Source organism: Pyrus communis, chromosome 12 (assembly GCF_963583255.1).
Source record: "Pyrus communis chromosome 12, drPyrComm1.1, whole genome shotgun sequence".
Taxonomy (NCBI): Eukaryota; Viridiplantae; Streptophyta; class Magnoliopsida; order Rosales; family Rosaceae; genus Pyrus; species Pyrus communis.
The window spans coordinates 12,187,320-12,206,338 of NC_084814.1; the positions used below are offsets into that span (position 1 = coordinate 12,187,320).

At 41.4% G+C, this 19,019-nt stretch overlaps 1 protein-coding gene and 1 non-coding gene across 2 annotated transcripts; both read right to left on the reverse strand.

Annotated features, from left to right (window-relative positions):
- Positions 1-2,035: 2,035 nt before the first annotated feature.
- On the reverse strand, positions 2,036-2,108 carry TRNAK-CUU (transfer RNA lysine (anticodon CUU)). The gene has a single exon. It is a non-coding gene; the product is annotated as a tRNA-Lys (tRNA).
- Positions 2,109-2,700: 592 nt separating this feature from the next.
- On the reverse strand, positions 2,701-6,263 carry LOC137711376 (methylsterol monooxygenase 1-1-like). The gene is made up of 5 exons (XM_068450609.1): positions 5,675-6,263; positions 4,822-5,144; positions 3,512-3,659; positions 3,387-3,419; positions 2,701-3,220 (listed from the first exon to the last, which is right to left on the reverse strand). The coding sequence occupies exons 1-5, from the start codon at positions 6,002-6,004 to the stop codon at positions 3,161-3,163; spliced, it is 894 nt and encodes a 297-aa protein (XP_068306710.1). The 5' UTR covers positions 6,005-6,263; the 3' UTR covers positions 2,701-3,160.
- Positions 6,264-19,019: the final 12,756 nt, after the last annotated feature.

A 19,019-nucleotide genomic window follows, 5' to 3' on the forward strand; every position in this document is an offset into this window, starting at 1 on the left:
GAATTACATGTAAGTTCTCGAATAATTACATGGACTAGTTTATATAGTTCCAAACAACGAAACACTTTCTCAACTCGTTTGAGGCGTTTACTTTACGGATTGAAGTAACCTAACGGATGTGGCATCCATCTAAGTGATTATTTGATCAGTCAGGGATATGAATTATGCCCTTGTGTTTTAAACTATGAAGTCAAATTCCGAATTGCTAAAATTACAATTTTGTGCCCATGACATGAATCTCATTAAGACTCTAGAAGAGCTTGAGAAAACTGCCTCACACCTAAAGACAGAATTTGAGATGAAAGATCATAGGAGAACTTGTTTATGCCTTGACCTAAAGTTCAAGCGTTGTTTTGATGGTATTTTGACCCAGCAGTCGAACTACATCTAGAAGGTGTTACCTTTGAGTATACCTATGATTTTCCATACTTTATATGCAAATGCAACCCTTAAAGTGGTACTAAGTTCAACCTTGTACTTTTTTTTTATACTTAGCTCATTGCATTAGACAAGACATTTCTTTTGATATTGATCTATTAGTAAAGATGTAGCACTGCACCTACACACAACCACTAAATTGGTATTAAAAACATATTGCCACTACCCTGAAGGTACTACGGATTTGGGCTTATCCCATCGTATCCTAAGTGGATCGAACCCCTCCTATCCTTAGAATGATGTTTGCCTTATTAGTTATGCTAAAGCAGGTTACTTATCAAACTTGCCCAAGGCACGTCCCCGAATGGTTTTACCGTCATAAATATCGTAATATCTTGGAGGTCATTGCGAAATCTTTGAATCGACCTAAGACTCACCTTCACTACACCACACGTGAGACATGGTTGAGAGCTTTTATTGAGCTTATTCAAAATACCTACTGTTTTCATCCATTGTTGAGTCCCAATGATGATTTGTGAAGACTATGATGCATGTATCACTAGACCAAGACATGATACATCAATGAAGTCAATGTTGACATATTGCGTCTAAATCACATCAGAAAAGCACCAGGAGACTCGAGTCAAACAAGCCGATCCCAGACAGCTTTGTTGACCTCTTCACAACATCACTGCTGAAGTTTACCTCCAAAAGTTTGTCCGAGGAATTGGTATGCCTAACTATTCATATGCTATGCTTGTAGTTCTCATATAGAAGTTTTGTCAAACTCGGGCAGAGTATCCAGAAATATACTTACTTGATCTTAATGTTATCATTTTATTATGATTATGAGCATTTTTCCCACTGGGTTGTTGTTACCTAACTAGGTTTTAATCAGGCACCCATCCTGGGATGGTCATACCCTTGTAAGCTTGCTATTTGCATTCAGATGACGTATAGTTTTAACCTAATGTAACTTCTCACGTTTCTCCTTAGTCTTTGGGGTTTTATCCCATCTTAGGTTTTACCATAGTGAAGTTTTGTGAGTTTTACCTTTTATGCATTCTTTCCATTGATTTGAGACTCCCAATCGCTTATTGTGCCGACAACTTCATCAACTAAACTTACTTCATCGATGAAGACCTGATATGCCATTTAATTGAGTATTTACACACTTAAAAAGGAGTATTGCAGTTCTAATAGTTTAGAAATGTGATTGTGTAAATCCTGAAAAATCTTATGGGATTCTATCATATCTTATCTTTACAGATTATCCTAATCTTAATTGGAGTAAGAAATTAATCTTCCTTACCCTACCTACTACTATCAATAAAGGTAGGGGTGAAAAAACACACCTCAAAATTCGCCCAATTCTCCTTATGCTTCCCACACCCTTTCTCTCAATCTGTCTACAATTTTTCTATCAAATAAGCCTACAACAAAACACAAATTATTTTGGACTTCCAAAAAATAAGAATTCACCCAATTCTCTTTATGCTTATCATCATACCCTCTCTCTCAATCTGTGTACAATTTGTTTGTCAAATGGACCTACAACAAAACACAAATTATTATTTTGGACTTCCAAAAGGTAAGGCATGGGCGCATAGTTGGCATGGCCAGTACAAACTATCACAAATAATGAAAAAACAACACACGCCCACCGTGGGGCTCGAACCCACGACCACAAGGTTAAGAGCCTTGCGCTCTACCAACTGAGCTAGACGGGCTATTGTTAACGTGCGTCCACTACATTCCTATATTTTAATTCGGACCATTACATATTACATTACACATTTACTTTTTTTTTTCCAACTACATTTACTATTTTCCTTTTCACCAAACAAAATAGGATCATTTTTATTAATATTAGATTTTTTTTTTTATTCGAGCATATTTTATATAATCTAAGCCATAGGAAGAGAGCTCTAAACTTAGGTGTAGAGTGGTAGTTCATGCTTTACTTAACTTATCTACGCTCAAATTTACAAATGAGAATGTTATTAGATCCTAAATACCTGGTCTATTAGAAGAATAATTTGAGGAGGATTTGGAAGGAGTCCATAAATAGTTGCATGAAACTTGGATCACATAGGAGCTACTTAAATTCCAAGTTAGATCTGGCATCATTAACGGTTAACCAAACTTTCACATGGTTTGGTTTGATTTGGGTTAGCTTAAAATACAAAATAATACATAAATAATTACCCAACGAAATTAGACCATTTTTTTTTATTTTTCTTATCAAACGACAAATTTTGTTAGATTAGATGTTAGATTAGCCATCAACGGGATTTAAACCCACGCCGTCATGTAAGGGCTCAACACCTTTCCACTACTGTGGTAAAGGGCAAGTGATTGGACCGTTACTTCGGTAACTATTCAGTTTTTCGGCACAATTGCCCTAAGTATACGATATCAAGATCTAGCTAGAAACACTGATAATTAATTTCAAAATCACAAACAACGTACGAGTTCATAAAACTATTATACCTTGAACATAATGTAAAAAAACACTAGTCTGAACTTTCCACCTTACAATCTAGTGATTTTCTATTCCGCCCGTCAAGCTACCGGAAATCACAACTCAGTGAAACCCAAAGTGAACTGCACCTGACTCACTACAGCTTCTACTTTAGCACCCCCAGCATTGTGATACAGCTTCTATTTTAGCACCCCCAGCATTGTGATGCAAACCTGAAATCAGAGGTTTCGGAGATTGTCACCAGTGAGAACGGTACCAAAAGGGAATTTCTGCGGACAGGGTTACACAGTCTCGAAGCTAATCAGATTTAAGATCTACGGAGCCTCCATTTTGGACACCGGCAGTTTCCTCGTTCAACTGCAAAAGATCACCAAGAGTAACTAGAAGGAAGGAAGGCAAAAACAAATGCAGACACAAAATACAAGACGTGGCACACTAATCCATATGTTCAACAACTATGACTGCAATCGCCACGATTCCACAGTGATGAACAATCTAAGGAGATAACATTCTGTAGGCTTACCTTCTTAAGGATCTTCTTCTGGAAACGATATCCCTGTTGAAATTGGTCAAGTGTTAATGATTGCCAAATCATTTATCAGTTAAGATCAATAGACAAGGGTACACCGTGTCAAGATAGTATTTTACCTTTTCTGTTCCATAAATGTAATCACAGTAGGTGAACACTGAAGCAAAATTACTCTGGCTTTGTCCTCCAACGTAATGATGGTAATCATGATACTCAGCACCGCCATAAAATGGGATATACTTTGTGGGAGTCCAGGGGAAGTCATAACTGTATGACAAATCATAGATTAAAACTTGCTCTGCATATGGTAGTCAAGATTTCAGTTCAGAAGATACACATAGCAAGGATACAAAGAGCACATGTTCGGAAAAACCATATGATTCTTGTGCTTCCGAAAATAACATAAAAACGAACAGTTTGGAAGAAGTCATCGCATTTAATTTAGGATAGACATGCCATCCAAGAGGCTACCTGGATTCATATATTGTAGCAGTCTAACTGGCACATAAACTGAGGCTTCCTTCTCAGCCGATCCACAAAAGCAACGGTGTGGTACCTATGTTACTGGACTAACTCTTTATCCACAAACATCCCCACCTATAAAGTGGCATAAACCTCACCAATGCAATTCTCTAGCCTCAACCCACATTACCCAGGTGAATTTTCATGGGTCCTTTGTCATTAAGGTTAGTCCTTCAAAATATCACTTTTCATTTTTTGTTTTAGATATGTAATCACCTCCTAATACCAGAATAATTTCAACATTACAGGAACCCACAACATGCAGCTGTGATCAGAAACAATTAAGGCAGTCCGTAAAAGTCCTATGTCTCCCTAAAGTGGTATGAAGGAAGTTCAAAGTACACATATACTTCCTCTAAAAAATAACTAAATACTGCAGCGTTTGTACTTTGTACAAAAGCTTGGCGATGCATTTAGACATGACAATCGAACCAGAATATCTAAAAAGTTCATGTGGTTAGCCCATGCAATCTCCATTTGTAGATATCAAAACTTTTCAGCGAGAATCCATCACAAGTAGGATGTTTAACAACCGTCATGGTGCTGAACAAGAAATTAGTGACCAATATTCAAAGTTTTTGCTTTTCTCCTCCAAAATTTTTATTTGTAAACTAAGTGATTAGTTTGGCCAATCCATATAGAAGGTATCAACCCAATGGGAACACAAAAAAGTACTAATTTACATAATAAAAGTTTAGGCAAAAAAGGCATTATCGTACTGATCCTGGACCCCATCATTAAAAAGTTAAGGCACTGTTTAAGACCTTTAAATCTAAAGTACCTGGCATAGGATTATATTAGAAAAAGAGAGAGAGATATGAAAGGAATTCAAAAGCTATCATCATTAAGTCACAATCAGCAAAAGAAGAAAAGGAACCACGAAAAAAGAAAAATGCAGCGTGCGTACCCGCTGTGCGTTTCTATGGCCTCAATCTGCCGCAATGCTATCCACGACCAGAATGTGACCATGTGGCCAGGAACCAAGGCCGGACCGAGAAAAGATGGGATACCAAGGATCAAAATCTCAGCCCAATGAGCATATGGCGCTGCAAATCCAATCGGAGCAGTGTACTCGTGGTGAACTCGATGGATTTTCTCATACCCCCATTTATTATGTAAAAATCTGTGGATCCAGTAGTTGGTATAATCTTCTACCAAGAAATAAACTAACAATTGGCAAAGCATCTCCCATCCAGAAGGCAATGGCAATCCCGTTCGAATTCCGATTAACTGCTTGTAAACAGAATCTAATCATATTCATAAGATGCAAAAACAGAAACTATAACAGGAAATTGAGGAGAACTTTAATGACCCAGTATATTGCAGCAGGTATTCTAACAATAAAACATATAAATTAATCCCTACGAGAGAAATAATTATTCAGAGGTACAATGATCTCATCAGATTTTCAAAAAAATTCACATTCCTTGCGTTTTACACAGAATGCAAAACCCCACAAATTCCCTGACACAAAAATTTATAAGAAATAATAAAATAAAAGGAACAAACCCAATATTTTAAAACCCAATTCAACATTCTTCACAACCACGCAAACCCCAATTCCATAAATCCAATATTTTACAGAACCCAGCGAAACCCAAATCCGAATTCTTCATAAAACCCAGCAAACCCGATTCCAAAAATTGTCAATAAGTCTCAAAATCCAGCAAACCCAACTCCGCAAATTCAACATTTTTCCAAAACCCCGCGAACCCAAATCGACAAAATCGCAGATTGAAATTGATTGATAAAATTCGAACCTGGATTGAAGGGTAAGAGACGAGCTGCAGGGGGCCGACGATGAAAAAGAACATCCACATGACGTCCTTGTAGCACTTTAACATGTCAGAGAAGGGCAATCGGACTTTGGGCTGGATCTTGTAGCGATCGAGGCCGGCCCACCTGAGAACCTCCATGAAAACCAGAGGGAGAGGGACGAGGGAGAAGACGACGAAGAGGAAGAGAATGTTGTGGCAGTAGAGGACGTAATCGGACTTGGAAGCAGAGTAGTTGAACCACAGTGTCTCGGCGAAGGTGAGGTTTCGGCTCAAGGCCGCCGAGGCCTCCTCGATGGTCTGGTAGGGCAGCATTGGGTGGTGCGGTGCCGGCTGTGCTCGGAAGAGTATGATCGAAATCAATGGCGGCTATCGGTGATGAGCTGAGGGTGGAAGAGAGAGAGATGGGGGATTAGGTACACATGGGTGCAGTGGAATGTGCTGGAGGGGGTTCCGTTGGCTAAAATATGCGGGAACTTTTAAACGACCACGGAGAATCGCGCGCATAACAGAATACGACAGCAGTCACAAGGAACTAGCTAGTAAGTTGCAATCCTAATTTCTTAATTGTGTAAATCTTTCTTATATGAGATACAGGACATCTGTTCTCATACAATTTGTATTATTTGGAGTGGACAGTGTTGTAGGTCTATTTAACTGGACAATTAAAGAGCAAAGAGAGAAGAGAGAGTTAATGTAATTCTGAGATGTGTTCTTTCTCATCCCATTGTGACTATATTTATAGTAGTAGAAAATGTAAATTCCTTACCCCAATAACATTACAACTCTAATAAGTTAATATCTCAAAAATATGATAGGGTAGAATCCCACAAGAATATCTCAATATTTAATAGGATTTACTTAATCATACTTCTAAACCCTTAGGCAAGGGCGAAGCCAATATTTGATTTCATGGCTGGGCTAGGTAAAATAATTACTATAAAGTAACATAACTTTTTGTACCTACATAAAATAATATAATGATACATGAATATGAAACTCTAAAATCTAAAATAATAATCCAAACTGACATAACAGGTAATACAATTTCATTTTTTACTTTAAAAATCTTCATTAATTACATATTAAACTATAGTTTTTATTAGAATTGGGTGGGCTATATATGAGTATAATTGGTTTGTAGTAGGTTAATACATAGACTATTAGCAAGAGTTCAAACTAAAGCCCCCTAAGCTACAACCCACCTTAGTCATGGGTGTAGCTCCGCCACTGTCATTAGGACCGCAACACTCCTTCTTGAGTGTGTAAATACTCAAGCAAAACGTCGCATCATGTCTTCAGCAGTGAAATAGATCAGTTGATGAAGTCATTGACACAACGAGAGCATGTGAGTCTCAAATTAATGAAAGCATGCATTAGTAAAACTCACAAAACGTCACCACGATAAAACCCAATATGGAAGAAAAGCCGATAGACTAAGGACAAAACATGATAAGTATGCATAATGTCCAAACTAAACGTCACACACACGGGACGAAAGTAGGAAACCTCACAAGGGTATTACCAGCTCAGGATGCGTGCCTTGTTAAAACCTCCTTGGGTAGCAAAAAGCCTGGTGGGAAAAATGCTCCTAAATGTAGGAAAAATAGTACATTAAGATCAAGTGAGTATACTTTGGATACTTTCCCTAAGCTTGACAAAACTTACAAATAAGAGAACTATAAGCTATTCAAGTGAAAAAGTTTACGCATGTCAATTCCTTGGACGAGCTTGTAACATCTCGTCCCGGAAATATCGAAACGTACATTTGAAATTACAATTTTTACCCCCTAGTTCGTTAAACTTATGTGTAGTTTTGTGTTGTGTGGTGTAGTAGGACCACACACACTCATACTCTCTCTTTTCTCCCGGGATTCCTGATAGGAGCATATTTAGGCGACTTACTTAGCTTGTTTTCGTGCATCTTTGTTGTTAATTCATAGTTGTTTTAGTAGATTAAGCCATTTTCGTGTGTTTTTAGGTTCATATGGCTAAGGGAGCAAAAAGATGCATTTTGGAGCATTTTGGAGCAAAATTGGGCTTGGATTGGATAGCATATGATTGGAGCCAAAGTGTTGGACGAATTTGAAGACCTTGTATTCACTTTGGACATAAAACAAAGGGCCTAGCCCATTCTCTCTTAAACCAACCCCAAGGCCATGCATTTCCTTCCAATTCCAAAACCCACAATCACTTCAAAAGCCATGCAAATCCATATTCAACACCCTAAACTACAACCATGCATCATTACACCACCTTCTCCATCTTCATTCCACATGCATTTCAACTCACATGCACTCATCATCATTCAACCTAGTGTCACTCCCATACTTTTCCATTGTATAATTCATCCACATGCATCTTTAATCATTCACTCACAAGCTTTAACCAACAAACAAATCATCCAACACATGCACCCATCTTCATTGCCGTGGCTTTCCCCCTTAATTCCAGCTTCACAACCATGCACAACACATGCATTCCCACCCTTACAAGACCCTAATCATTCATCCATACAATCTTGCATAATTCACAAACACATAATCATTCACCCTAGCTTTAATTCACATGCATTCACACACTAACAACACTCAATGCCGTGGGTTCCCTTTGCTTCCCTTGTGCAATTCCAGTTTTCACATGTGTCCTAGCTGTTTTTCCATCATTCCTCCACACAAATACTTAAACAAACAGCCATATGTTCCCTCCACTACCCCTATAAATACCCTAGCATTCATTCATTCAATTCATATCTCATATTTCCATTCACAACACTTCACACAACACAAATACACATCCATTGCCGCAATTCCCCTTCCATTTTCTGTGCAGTTTTTCTCCTTCATTGCAGCCACTATCCAACCACTTCCCATCCCTCCAAAACACTTCACATAATCCCCAAAGCTCACCTTAGACCTTGTGCTACAACAACGAGGAAGAAAAGAGTGCCTAAACGTTCATACAATTCAAGTTTGAGTTGTTGGAATGTTTAGGTGTTTCTTTGATTTCAAAGTTTAAATTTAATTCTCTTTGTTTTGTACGTATGAGAAGGGAAGAGAAGAGTGCCTAAACGTTCATACAATTCACGTTTGAGTTGTTGGAATGTTTAGGTGTTTCTTTGATTTCAAAGTTATGAGGAACTAAACCCCCTTTAGCTAGGGGGTGATTCGAAACTATGTTTATATTTGCAATTTGAATTGATTACGTTTGGTTGGAATTTCATAAGTTGTGGATTCAATTCGTTTAACTATTTGATTGATAACTTATTTATGTATGTTCATTGAGATTGCAAGCTTAATTTTCATGCATAAATATGACGCTAGAATATAAGTGAATTTCACCTAATCGTTATGAACTTATATTCACAAGTAGTGGAGGTTGCTTATAAACAATCGCGTTAAACGAATTCTTGGCATAAGTTTCATGCGTATTCCATAGTAACGAATGCCTCGTCGATGTTTATGATTTCCGTTGAACTTAATGATCTTTGTTGAATGTCTCTATCATGCGTATTCCATAGTTAGGGACTTTGATTAAGAATAATTTGGTTGTAATGCGTATTCCATTCAATCCAACAAATTTAGGGAAATCTGAAAGTTAATCTAAGCGGATCTAATTAACTTGGAGCATTGAGTTTCACAACTTATCGAAAGACCAACTGAGAATCAATTTTGTTTTGCAAGTGTAACATGTGTGGAGAAGAACCCCTTGGCTATTCCATCATCCATATTTTTATCACACTCATATTTACATTTTGCTTTTAATTATATTCTGTCTTTTTAATTTAATATCGTCCAACCACAAATCCCCCCCCCTATTTTGTTAAGTCTTAATCATTCGTATTTGTTTTATTTTTGTATCTTTAAGCTTTTGGAGTCATAAACAATTGCAAATTCGTCTAAATCAAGTTCTAGCTTCTATTTGAGTCAATTTGATTGTTTTAGACAATTTGAGTTTTTCAAAGCCTTTCTGAGTCATAGTAGTCTTGTTAAGAGTATTTTAATTTAGTTTTTATGTTTTTAAGTCTATTTAGAAGGTTTTAGCAAGCCCTCCTAATCCCCGGTCTAGAACGATCCCTCACTTATCCATTCTACTACAATTGTCAAACGAGGGTTTAATTTGAGTGTCAAGTAAATCTCGCATCAATTCCCTCCCTCATTCCCTCACTTTCTGTCACTCTGTCTCTCTCTCTCTCTCTCTCTTTCCCCGAGTTCCTCTCTTCTTCTTCTCTTCTCAACATACGGACCACACACAAACATACTCAAAACTTTCACCAATCAAGAAACCAATTACACCATTGAACTCGTGAGGTTGTGAGGAGCACAACCATACCAATTCCAGGTAAGAATTCGAACATTTTCACGTCGTTTCAACAATGGCCGAATTATGTACTGTTCATGCAACCCTTCAACTAGCTTGTTTTTGCAATTTTGAAGCTTGTAGTTGTGTTTGTGAGGTCCCAAGGAGCCTGGGAGTGGTTCGTTGGGTGAAATTGGACGTCGGGAAGGCTAGGTTCGAAGTTGGCCGAACTTGGATCGTTGTTGCAGGTGAGATTCCTTAATTTTTAGGCCTTAAAACTAGTCTAACGTTGTTCTACTAGTCCTAAGCTTCATTTTGGTATAAAGATCGTGAAAAATGGTTGAAAAACGAAGGAGAAAACTAAGTTTGAATTTTTCCCAGTTTTCCGGCGCCGTCGCCGGCGCCGGAGGCTCGCCGGAGAAAAAAGGGGAATATTCCGTTAAGTTTAACGGAATATTCCTAACGGCAGTTAACGGTAACAGTTAGGTTTAACGGAATATTCCGTCAGGTTAACGGAATATTCCTGACGGCGTCAGTTGATGCCGTCAGTGTGCAGTGCACGTGGCCGCGCGTGGGGGCGCGTAGGTCCGTGCCTTGGCCGGCGCGTGGGGGCGCGTGCGTGGTCCAAAATTTTTTCTAAAAATATGGGTGTGATCCTGAGGTTGTGTAGATCACGTTGGTATATTCATTTGTCCAATTTGAGCAATGTATGAGAAGTTATTACAAGAAATTGCTTAGGTGCTTTTAAATTAACGTTTTCGTAGCTTTTTCGCGTATAGGTGATTCGTATTCCGAGGACGAGCGTGCGCACTCGAGGCAGGGGGGCTACGACCCTTCTAATTATCAGTGAGTGGGCTTTTGTTTTCCGTATATACCTATATACATTTATATTCCCAGAAATTAAATAGAAAAGGTTATTTGTTTTATGCCATGCATCATATGAATGACGTTTACGCATCATCACATGCATTGGTAGTGGCATACATTTATATATGTGTATTGGTGCTGTGGACGCACAGGTAAGTGCCAGGTGAGTGGTATTCATGTTTGTATTTCTGTAGTAGTTTGAGATGCTTAGAGAGCTCATAATCTGCACCCCCGGTGTTAGTGCTCCCGCCCAGAGAGGGGCAGAGTCCTTCACGTGATGTTCACCCGCACCACACGCTCGCCTTGGATCCAAGTTAGGTGCAAGCCTTGTCGTGCAGAGCACATTAGGTGGTTCCGACTCATAGGTGACCCGCGATTATTCGCACAGTCTTCACGTGATCGTAGCACTAGAGCGTATATATTACACCCAGTCCTGTCGTACAGACCACGTTAGGTGGTTCCGACTCCTGTGCAGATTCAGATGTTGAGTTGAGATTGGAGCTCTATATGCAGCGGTACATGTCACGTTAGGTGACTCCCGGCTGCCAGATTATATGTTATTGATGTGAATTATGCTTGAGCATTTATATTTGATTATGAGATTCTGTTGTGGCATATTCTCAAGCATGAATGGCATATTGTGAGCATGAATGGCATATGGTGGAGCATGATTGGCATACCTATACATACGTATATATGTTCATTTTCTGGGAAGTATACAGGTTTTACGGCGAGGGGTTAGAATGTATTTTGCTAAAGAGTTTTCAAAGAGCTTTGTTTTTGCCCACTCACGCTTTTGTTTTTGCGCCCCTCCAGGTTCTAGTGGTCTAGCAATTTCGGTGGTTTATCCCAGAGGGCGTCCCGGCATTTCTGACAGACACTCACCATTGTAGGGTCACCTTCGGGTGTATATATGTCGTATCTTTTCCTTTTGGACTGTTGTAGACTTGCTCTGAATTTTGTCTCACATACACTAGTACTTGTATGCTAGTTAGTTTTTTTTATTTTTTGTACTTTTATATTACTATCTTAATAGCTTCCGCACGCGCACATGGCTACGTCACCTTCGTGTGACGTCCAGCACGCCCTGATCTCGGTCGGGGTGTGTCAGCTTGGTATCAGAGCCTAGGTTTGGCAGTCCTGTGTCTTTGTGAGTATTCTAATAGTTGGTGTCTTCTGTCAGAATCATGCCGCCTCGTCGGGAACCACGTCGCTCCGATGAGCCTAGTTTCCCTGATCTTACTCAGTTGGGGGAAGTGATTGCTACAGCCCTTCAAACAGTGATGCACCCTCCCCAGAGGACCCCTCTGGAGACTATGTATAACCTGAAGTTGGATAAGTTTAAAGGTAGTGAGGGTCACGAAGGCGCAGAGCGTTGGTTGGAACACATAGAGAAGACTTTCCGTGTGTTGCATAACCAGGGGAACCTTCCTATGGAGAGGTGGGTCGAGACAACCTCTTGGTTTCTGGAGATGGAGTCTGCAACTTGGTGGGAGCAAGAACTTCGTAGGTTGACTCCAGCTCAGAGGACCGATTGGAATGTTTTCAAGGACGTGTTTCAGAGGAGATTTGTACCCCCTGAGTATATTGATCGTAAGAAACAGGAATTCACTGAGTTGAAACAGCGAAAGATGACGGCTAACGAGTAGTATCGTAAGTTCACTGATTTGTCTCGTTACTATCCTGATGTCGCTGGTAATCCGGCGGAGATGCTTCGTCGTTTTCGCTTGGGCACTAGGAAGAGATGGCGTTCTATGGCGACTACTACTCACTGTGAGTCCTACCAGGAGTTCTATGAGATACTGTTGAGGATAGAGGACTCAGAGAATATGTCGAGTGACAGTGATGAAAAGAAAGATGACAAAGGAAAAAGTCAAGTGTCGCTTGGGCCTCGCCAAACTCAGAACTTCAAAAGGGGTGGTGCTAGTTCGAGTTCGTCTAGTGGTGGTTTCAGTGCCTCTGGACAAGGACGAGGAGGTAGGTTTTATGGAGGTGCTCGAGGCCAGAGACAAGGTGATGGTGGCCGAAGCCGAGTTCCATTTTGCCGTAGATGTAATAACCGACATTTCGGCGAATGCAGGCGTGGCAGCGGTGGTTGTTTCACGTGTGGGCAGATGGGACATATAGCTGTGAATTGTCCCCAGGGTCAGCAGCAGAAGCCGCAGCAGACCTTTATGCCGCCACCTGCACCGATTCGGCAAATCCAGGGTCCGAGTAATTATGGCCAGGCAAGTAGAGGTGGTGCCTATCACTATCAGGATGATGCTGTTCCCTATGCCCCGGGACCGTATCAGTACCCCCAGGACCCGTATTCACAAGGTGGTTATCCCCCGTATCCCAGCAACTACCTGCCGTATCCTCCAGCTCCAACGGGTGGTTCTCAATGGTACCAAGGTGGACAGTATCAACAGGGTGAGATTGCCACTAGTAGTGCAGGGTCTTCGAGACAGATGGGTCAGCCCAGTCAGGGGCGTGGAACTCTAGGTCGCGGTGTTCAAGCGAGTAGAGGTCGTGGCGGACGACAGCAGGGCCAGGGGCGTATTCACAATATTTCCCTGCAGGATGCTCAGAACAACCCGGACTTGATTATGGGTACGTTAAACATTCTTGGTTATTTTGCTAGAGTCTTAATTGATTGTGGAGCTACACATTCTGTTATTTCTCATACATTTGCTCAAGTAACGCAACCTCGCCCCACACCTCTAGGGTACGATTTAGAGTTCGCTATGCCTAGAGGAGAGAGATGTGTTGTAGATTGTATGTACCCAGGATGTCCAGTGATAGTAGAGGGTGTTGTTATGCCCGCTGATCTTATCCCGTTAGATATTGTCGATTTTGATGTGATATTGGGCACAGATTGGTTGCACTTCTATCGTGCCAACATTGATTGCTACGGGAAAGTAGTTACGTTTCACCGTCCTGGATTACCTGAGGTTACTTTTGTGGGTGAGCAGAGTGGAGTAAGACATGGTGTTATTTCGGCTTTGCGAGCGAAGAAGTTGTTGACTAAAGGTTGTCAGGGGTATCTAGCTCATGTGGTGCTAGAGGAGACCGTTCCAAGCAGAATTGAGGATGTGAGAGTGGTTAGACACTTCCCTGATGTTTTTCCTGAGGATTTACCTGGTTTACCCCCAGATCGAGATGTGGAGTTCACTATTGAGTTACTTCCAGGTACTAATCCTATTTCATTAACTCCTTATCGTATGGCTCCTGCTGAGTTAAGGGAATTGAAAGTGCAGTTACAGGAATTAGTGGATAAGGGATTTATTCAGCCTAGTACTTCACCTTGGGGCGCTCCAGTGTTGTTTGTGAAAAAGAAAGATGGGACCTTGAGGCTGTGTATCGATTACAGACAATTGAATCGGGCGACGATTAAAAACCGTTATCCATTGCCTCATATCGACGATTTGTTTGATCAGCTGAGAGGTGCTTGTGTATTTTCTAAAATAGACTTGAGGTCTGGGTACTATCAGCTGAAGATTAGTAGGGATGATGTTCCTAAGACGGCGTTCAGGACTCGTTACGGTCATTACGAGTTTCTGGTTATGCCGTTTGGGTTGACGAATGCACCAGCAGCTTTTATGGATTTAATGAACCGGGTATTCCAGCCTTACCTGGATAGATTTGTTATTGTCTTCATTGACGATATTCTGGTGTATTCTAAGTCCAAAGCGGAGCATATTCGACATCTCACTTTGGTGTTGAAGAGGTTGAGGGAACACCAATTGTATGCTAAGTTTAGCAAGTGCCAATTCTGGTTAGATCAAGTTGCGTTTTTGGGGCACATCATTTCTGCTCAAGGTATTCTTGTTGATCCTCAGAAGGTTGCAGCTGTGGAGAGTTGGGAGCAACCACGAACCGTCACTGAGGTGAGAAGTTTCATTGGTTTGGCGGGATATTATCGGAGATTTGTTAAGGATTTTTCGGTAATTGCCTTGCCACTGACGAGGTTAACAAGGAAAGATGTTAAGTTTGAGTGGAATGATAAGTGTGAGCAGAGTTTCCAGCAGTTGAAGCATTGTCTTACTAATGCACCTGTTTTGGCACTCCCGGACGATAGTGGTGATTTCGAGGTTTATAGCGATGCTTCCTTGAATGGTCTAGGATGTGTATTGATGCAGCATGGTAGGGTGATTGCTTATGCTTCGCGGCAGTTGAAAACCCATGAGATGAATTACCCTACACATGATTTGGAGTTGGCTGCTATCATCTTTGCGTTGAAGTTGTGGAGACATTACCTTTACGGAGAGAAGTGTAGGATCTTCACAGATCACAAAAGTCTTCAGTATCTCTTCACCCAGAAGGAACTTAATCTTCGTCAATGGAGGTGGTTGGAGTTGCTCAGCGATTACGATTGCACGATTGATTATCACCCTGGTCGTGCGAACGTAGTGGCCGACGCACTTAGCAGGAAGTCACAAGGCCGTATCAATGCGTTGTACGCTAGTCGTATTCCTCTTTTGGTGGACCTACGTACTACGGGAGTAAGGTTAGAAGCAGAAGATCGAGAAATGGCGTTACTTGCTAATTTTCAAGTTAGGCCAATTTTGGTTGATCGGGTGCTTGAAGCTCAAGTAGCTGATGAACAGATTCAAGAACTAATTCGAGCTCGAGATCAAGGAAGGAGGCGAGATCTCAGAGTTCGTGATTCTGATGGCATGTTGATGTTAGAGGGTAGAATGTTCGTGCCTAGTAATGTGGAGTTGAAGAAGGAAATTCTCGATGAAGCACATATCTCGGCTTATGCCATGCACCCAGGGGCAACTAAAATGTATCATACCATTCGACCATTTTACTATTGGCCAGGTATAAAAAGGGAGATAGCTGAGTATGTGAGCAGTTGTGCTGTTTGTCAGCAGGTTAAAGCAGAAAGAAAGAAGCCGTTTGGATTGTTGCAGCCGCTTCCCGTTCCAGAGTGGAAATGGGAAAATATCACTATGGATTTTGTGTACAAGTTACCGCGTACACATAATGGCTTTGATGGCATTTGGGTGATTGTTGATCGGCTCACTAAGTCGGCACATTTTATTCCAGTGAGAGAGAAGTACTCTTTGAGCCGGTTAGCGGAATTGTTTATCTCAAAGGTTGTGAAGTACCATGGTGTCCCTGTAAGTATTGTCTCAGATCGTGATCCACGATTCACATCGAAGTTTTGGGTAGCTTTTCAGGAAGCCTTGGGTACGAGACTACTTTACAGTACGGCATATCATCCACAAACGGATGGACAGTCTGAGAGAACTATTCAGACCTTGGAAGATATGCTGCGAGCATCAGTGTTACAGTTCAGTGATGCTTGGCACCAGCGGTTAGATTTGATGGAATTTGCTTACAACAACAGTTTCCATTCGAGTATTGGCATGGCGCCATTCGAAGCCTTGTATGGTAGATCTTGTCGCACTCCGTTATGTTGGTCAGAGGTTGGCGAAAGAGTCTTAGTAGGTCCGGAGATTGTCGAGGAGACTACTCAAAATGTTCAGGTAATTAGGTCTAACCTGAAGGCAGCCCAGGACAGGCAGAAAAGTTTAGCAGATCGGCATGCTACGGACAGAACGTATGAGGTCGGAGATTGGGTATTTCTAAAGCTTTCACCGTGGAGAGGTGTTGTACGGTTTGGAAAGAAAGGGAAGTTGAGTCCCAGGTACATTGGACCATACATGGTCACAGAAAGAGTTGGTGAGGTAGCTTATAGGTTGGAGTTGCCTCCGGAGTTGGCTAAAGTGCATAACGTGTTTCACGTGTCTATGCTCCGACATTATGTTGCTGATTCGTCGCATGTGATACCTCCTCAACCGTTAGAGATAAATCCAGATTTGACGTATGACGAGGAACCGTTAACGATCTTAGATTGGAAAGAAAAGGTTCTGAGGAACAAGACGGTGAATTTGGTGAAAGTCTTGTGGAGGAATCACTCGGTTGAAGAAGCTACTTGGGAGACAGAAGAACGAATGAGGGATTTGTATCCTAGATTGTTTTTCGATCACTAGGGGTTATATGTGGTTGTTTTGAATTTCGGGACGAAATTCTATTAAGGTGGGTAGGTTGTAACATCCCGTCCCGGAAATATCGAAACGTACATTTGAAATTACAATTTTTACCCCCTAGTTCGTTAAACTTACGCTTAGTTTTGTGTTGTGTGGTGTAGTAGGACCACACACACTCATACTCTCTCTTTTCTCCCGGGATTCCCTCCCTCATTCCCTCACTTTCTGTCACTCTGTCTCTCTGTCTCTCTCTCTCTCTTTCCCCGAGTTCCTCTCTTCTTCTTCTCTTCTCAACATACGGACCACACACAAACATACTCAAAACTTTCACCAATCAAGAAACCAATTACACCATTGAACTCGTGAGGTTGTGAGGAGCACAACCATACCAATTCCAGGTAAGAATTCGAACGTTTTCACGTCGTTTCAACAATGGCCGAATTATGTACTGTTCATGCAACCCTTCAACTAGCTTGTTTTTGCAATTTTGAAGCTTGTAGTTGTGTTTGTGAGGTCCCAAGGAGCCTGGGAGTGGTTCGTTGGGTGAAATTGGACGTCGGGAAGGCTAGGTTCGAAGTTGGCCGAACTTGGATCGTTGTTGCAGGTGAGATTCCTTAATTTTTAGGCCTTAAAACTAGTCTAACGTTGTTCTACTAGTCCTAAGCTTCATTTTGGTATAAAGATCGTGAAAAATGGTTGAAAAACGAAGGAGAAAACTAAGTTTGAATTTTTCCCAGTTTTCCGGCGCCGTCGCCGGCGCCGAAGGCTCGCCGGAGAAGAAAGGGGAATATTCCGTTAAGTTTAACGGAATATTCCTAACGGCAGTTAACGGTAACAGTTAGGTTTAACGGAATATTCCGTCAGGTTAAGGGAATATTCCTGACGGCGTCAGTTGATGCCGTCAGTGTGCAGTGCACGTGGCCGCGCGTGGGGGCGCGTAGGTCCGTGCCTTGGCCGGCGCGTGGGGGTGCGTGCGTGGTCCAAAATTTTTTCTAAAAATATGGGTGTGATCCTGAGGTTGTGTAGATCACGTTGGTATATTCATTTGTCCAATTTGAGCAATGTATGAGAAGTTATTACAAGAAATTGCTTAGGTGCTTTTAAATTAACGTTTTCGTAGCTTTTTCGCGTATAGGTGATTCGTATTCCGAGGACGAGCGTGCGCACTCGAGGCAGGGGGGCTACGACCCTTCTAATTATCAGTGAGTGGGCTTTTGTTTTCCGTATATACCTATATACATTTATATTCCCAGAAATTAAATAGAAAAGGTTATTTGTTTTATGCCATGCATCATATGAATGACGTTTACGCATCATCACATGCATTGGTAGTGGCATACATTTATATATGTGTATTGGTGCTGTGGACGCACAGGTAAGTGCCAGGTGAGTGGTATTCATGTTTGTATTTCTGTAGTAGTTTGAGATGCTTAGAGAGCTCATAATCTGCACCCCCGGTGTTAGTGCTCCTGCCCAGAGAGGGGCAGCGTCGTTCACGTGATGTTCACCCGCACCACACGCTCGCCTTGGATCCAAGTTAGGTGCAAGCCTTGTCGTGCAGAGCACATTAGGTGGTTCCGACTCGTAGGTGACCCGCGATTATTCGCACAGTCTTCACGTGATCGTAGCACTAGAGCGTATATATTACACCCAGTCCTGTCGTACAGACCACGTTAGGTGGTTCCGACTCGTGTGCAGATTCAGATGTTGAGTTGAGATTGGAGCTCTATATGCAGCGGTACATGTCACGTTAGGTGACTCCCGGCTGCCAGATTATATGTTATTGATGTGAATTATGCTTGAGCATTTATATTTGATTATGAGATTCTGTTGTGGCATATTCTCAAGCATGAATGGCATATTGTGAGCATGAATGGCATATGGTGGAGCATGATTGGCATACCTATACATACGTATATATGTTCATTTTCTGGGAAGTATACAGGTTTTACGGCGAGGGGTTAGAATGTATTTTGCTAAAGAGTTTTCAAAGAGCTTTGTTTTTGCCCACTCACGCTTTTGTTTTTGCGCCCCTCCAGGTTCTAGTGGTCTAGCAATTTCGGTGGTTTATCCCAGAGGGCGTCCCGGCATTTCTGACAGACACTCACCATTGTAGGGTCACCTTCGGGTGTATATATGTCGTATCTTTTCCTTTTGGACTGTTGTAGACTTGCTCTGAATTG

What these genes read in the sequence shown, in the direction of transcription:
- LOC137711376 (XM_068450609.1), bottom strand. Translation starts at nt 6,004, where the DNA reads ATGCTGCCCTACCAGACCATCGAGGAGGCCTCGGCGGCCTTGAGCCGA. An exon ending in ACATTTATGGAACAGAAAAG is followed by an intron (nt 3,420 to 3,511) that starts GTAAAATACTAT and finishes CAATTTCAACAG; the next exon opens with GGATATCGTTTCCAGAAGAA. An exon ending in AGAAGAAGATCCTTAAGAAG is followed by an intron (nt 3,221 to 3,386) that starts GTAAGCCTACAG and finishes GATCTTTTGCAG; the next exon opens with TTGAACGAGGAAACTGCCGG.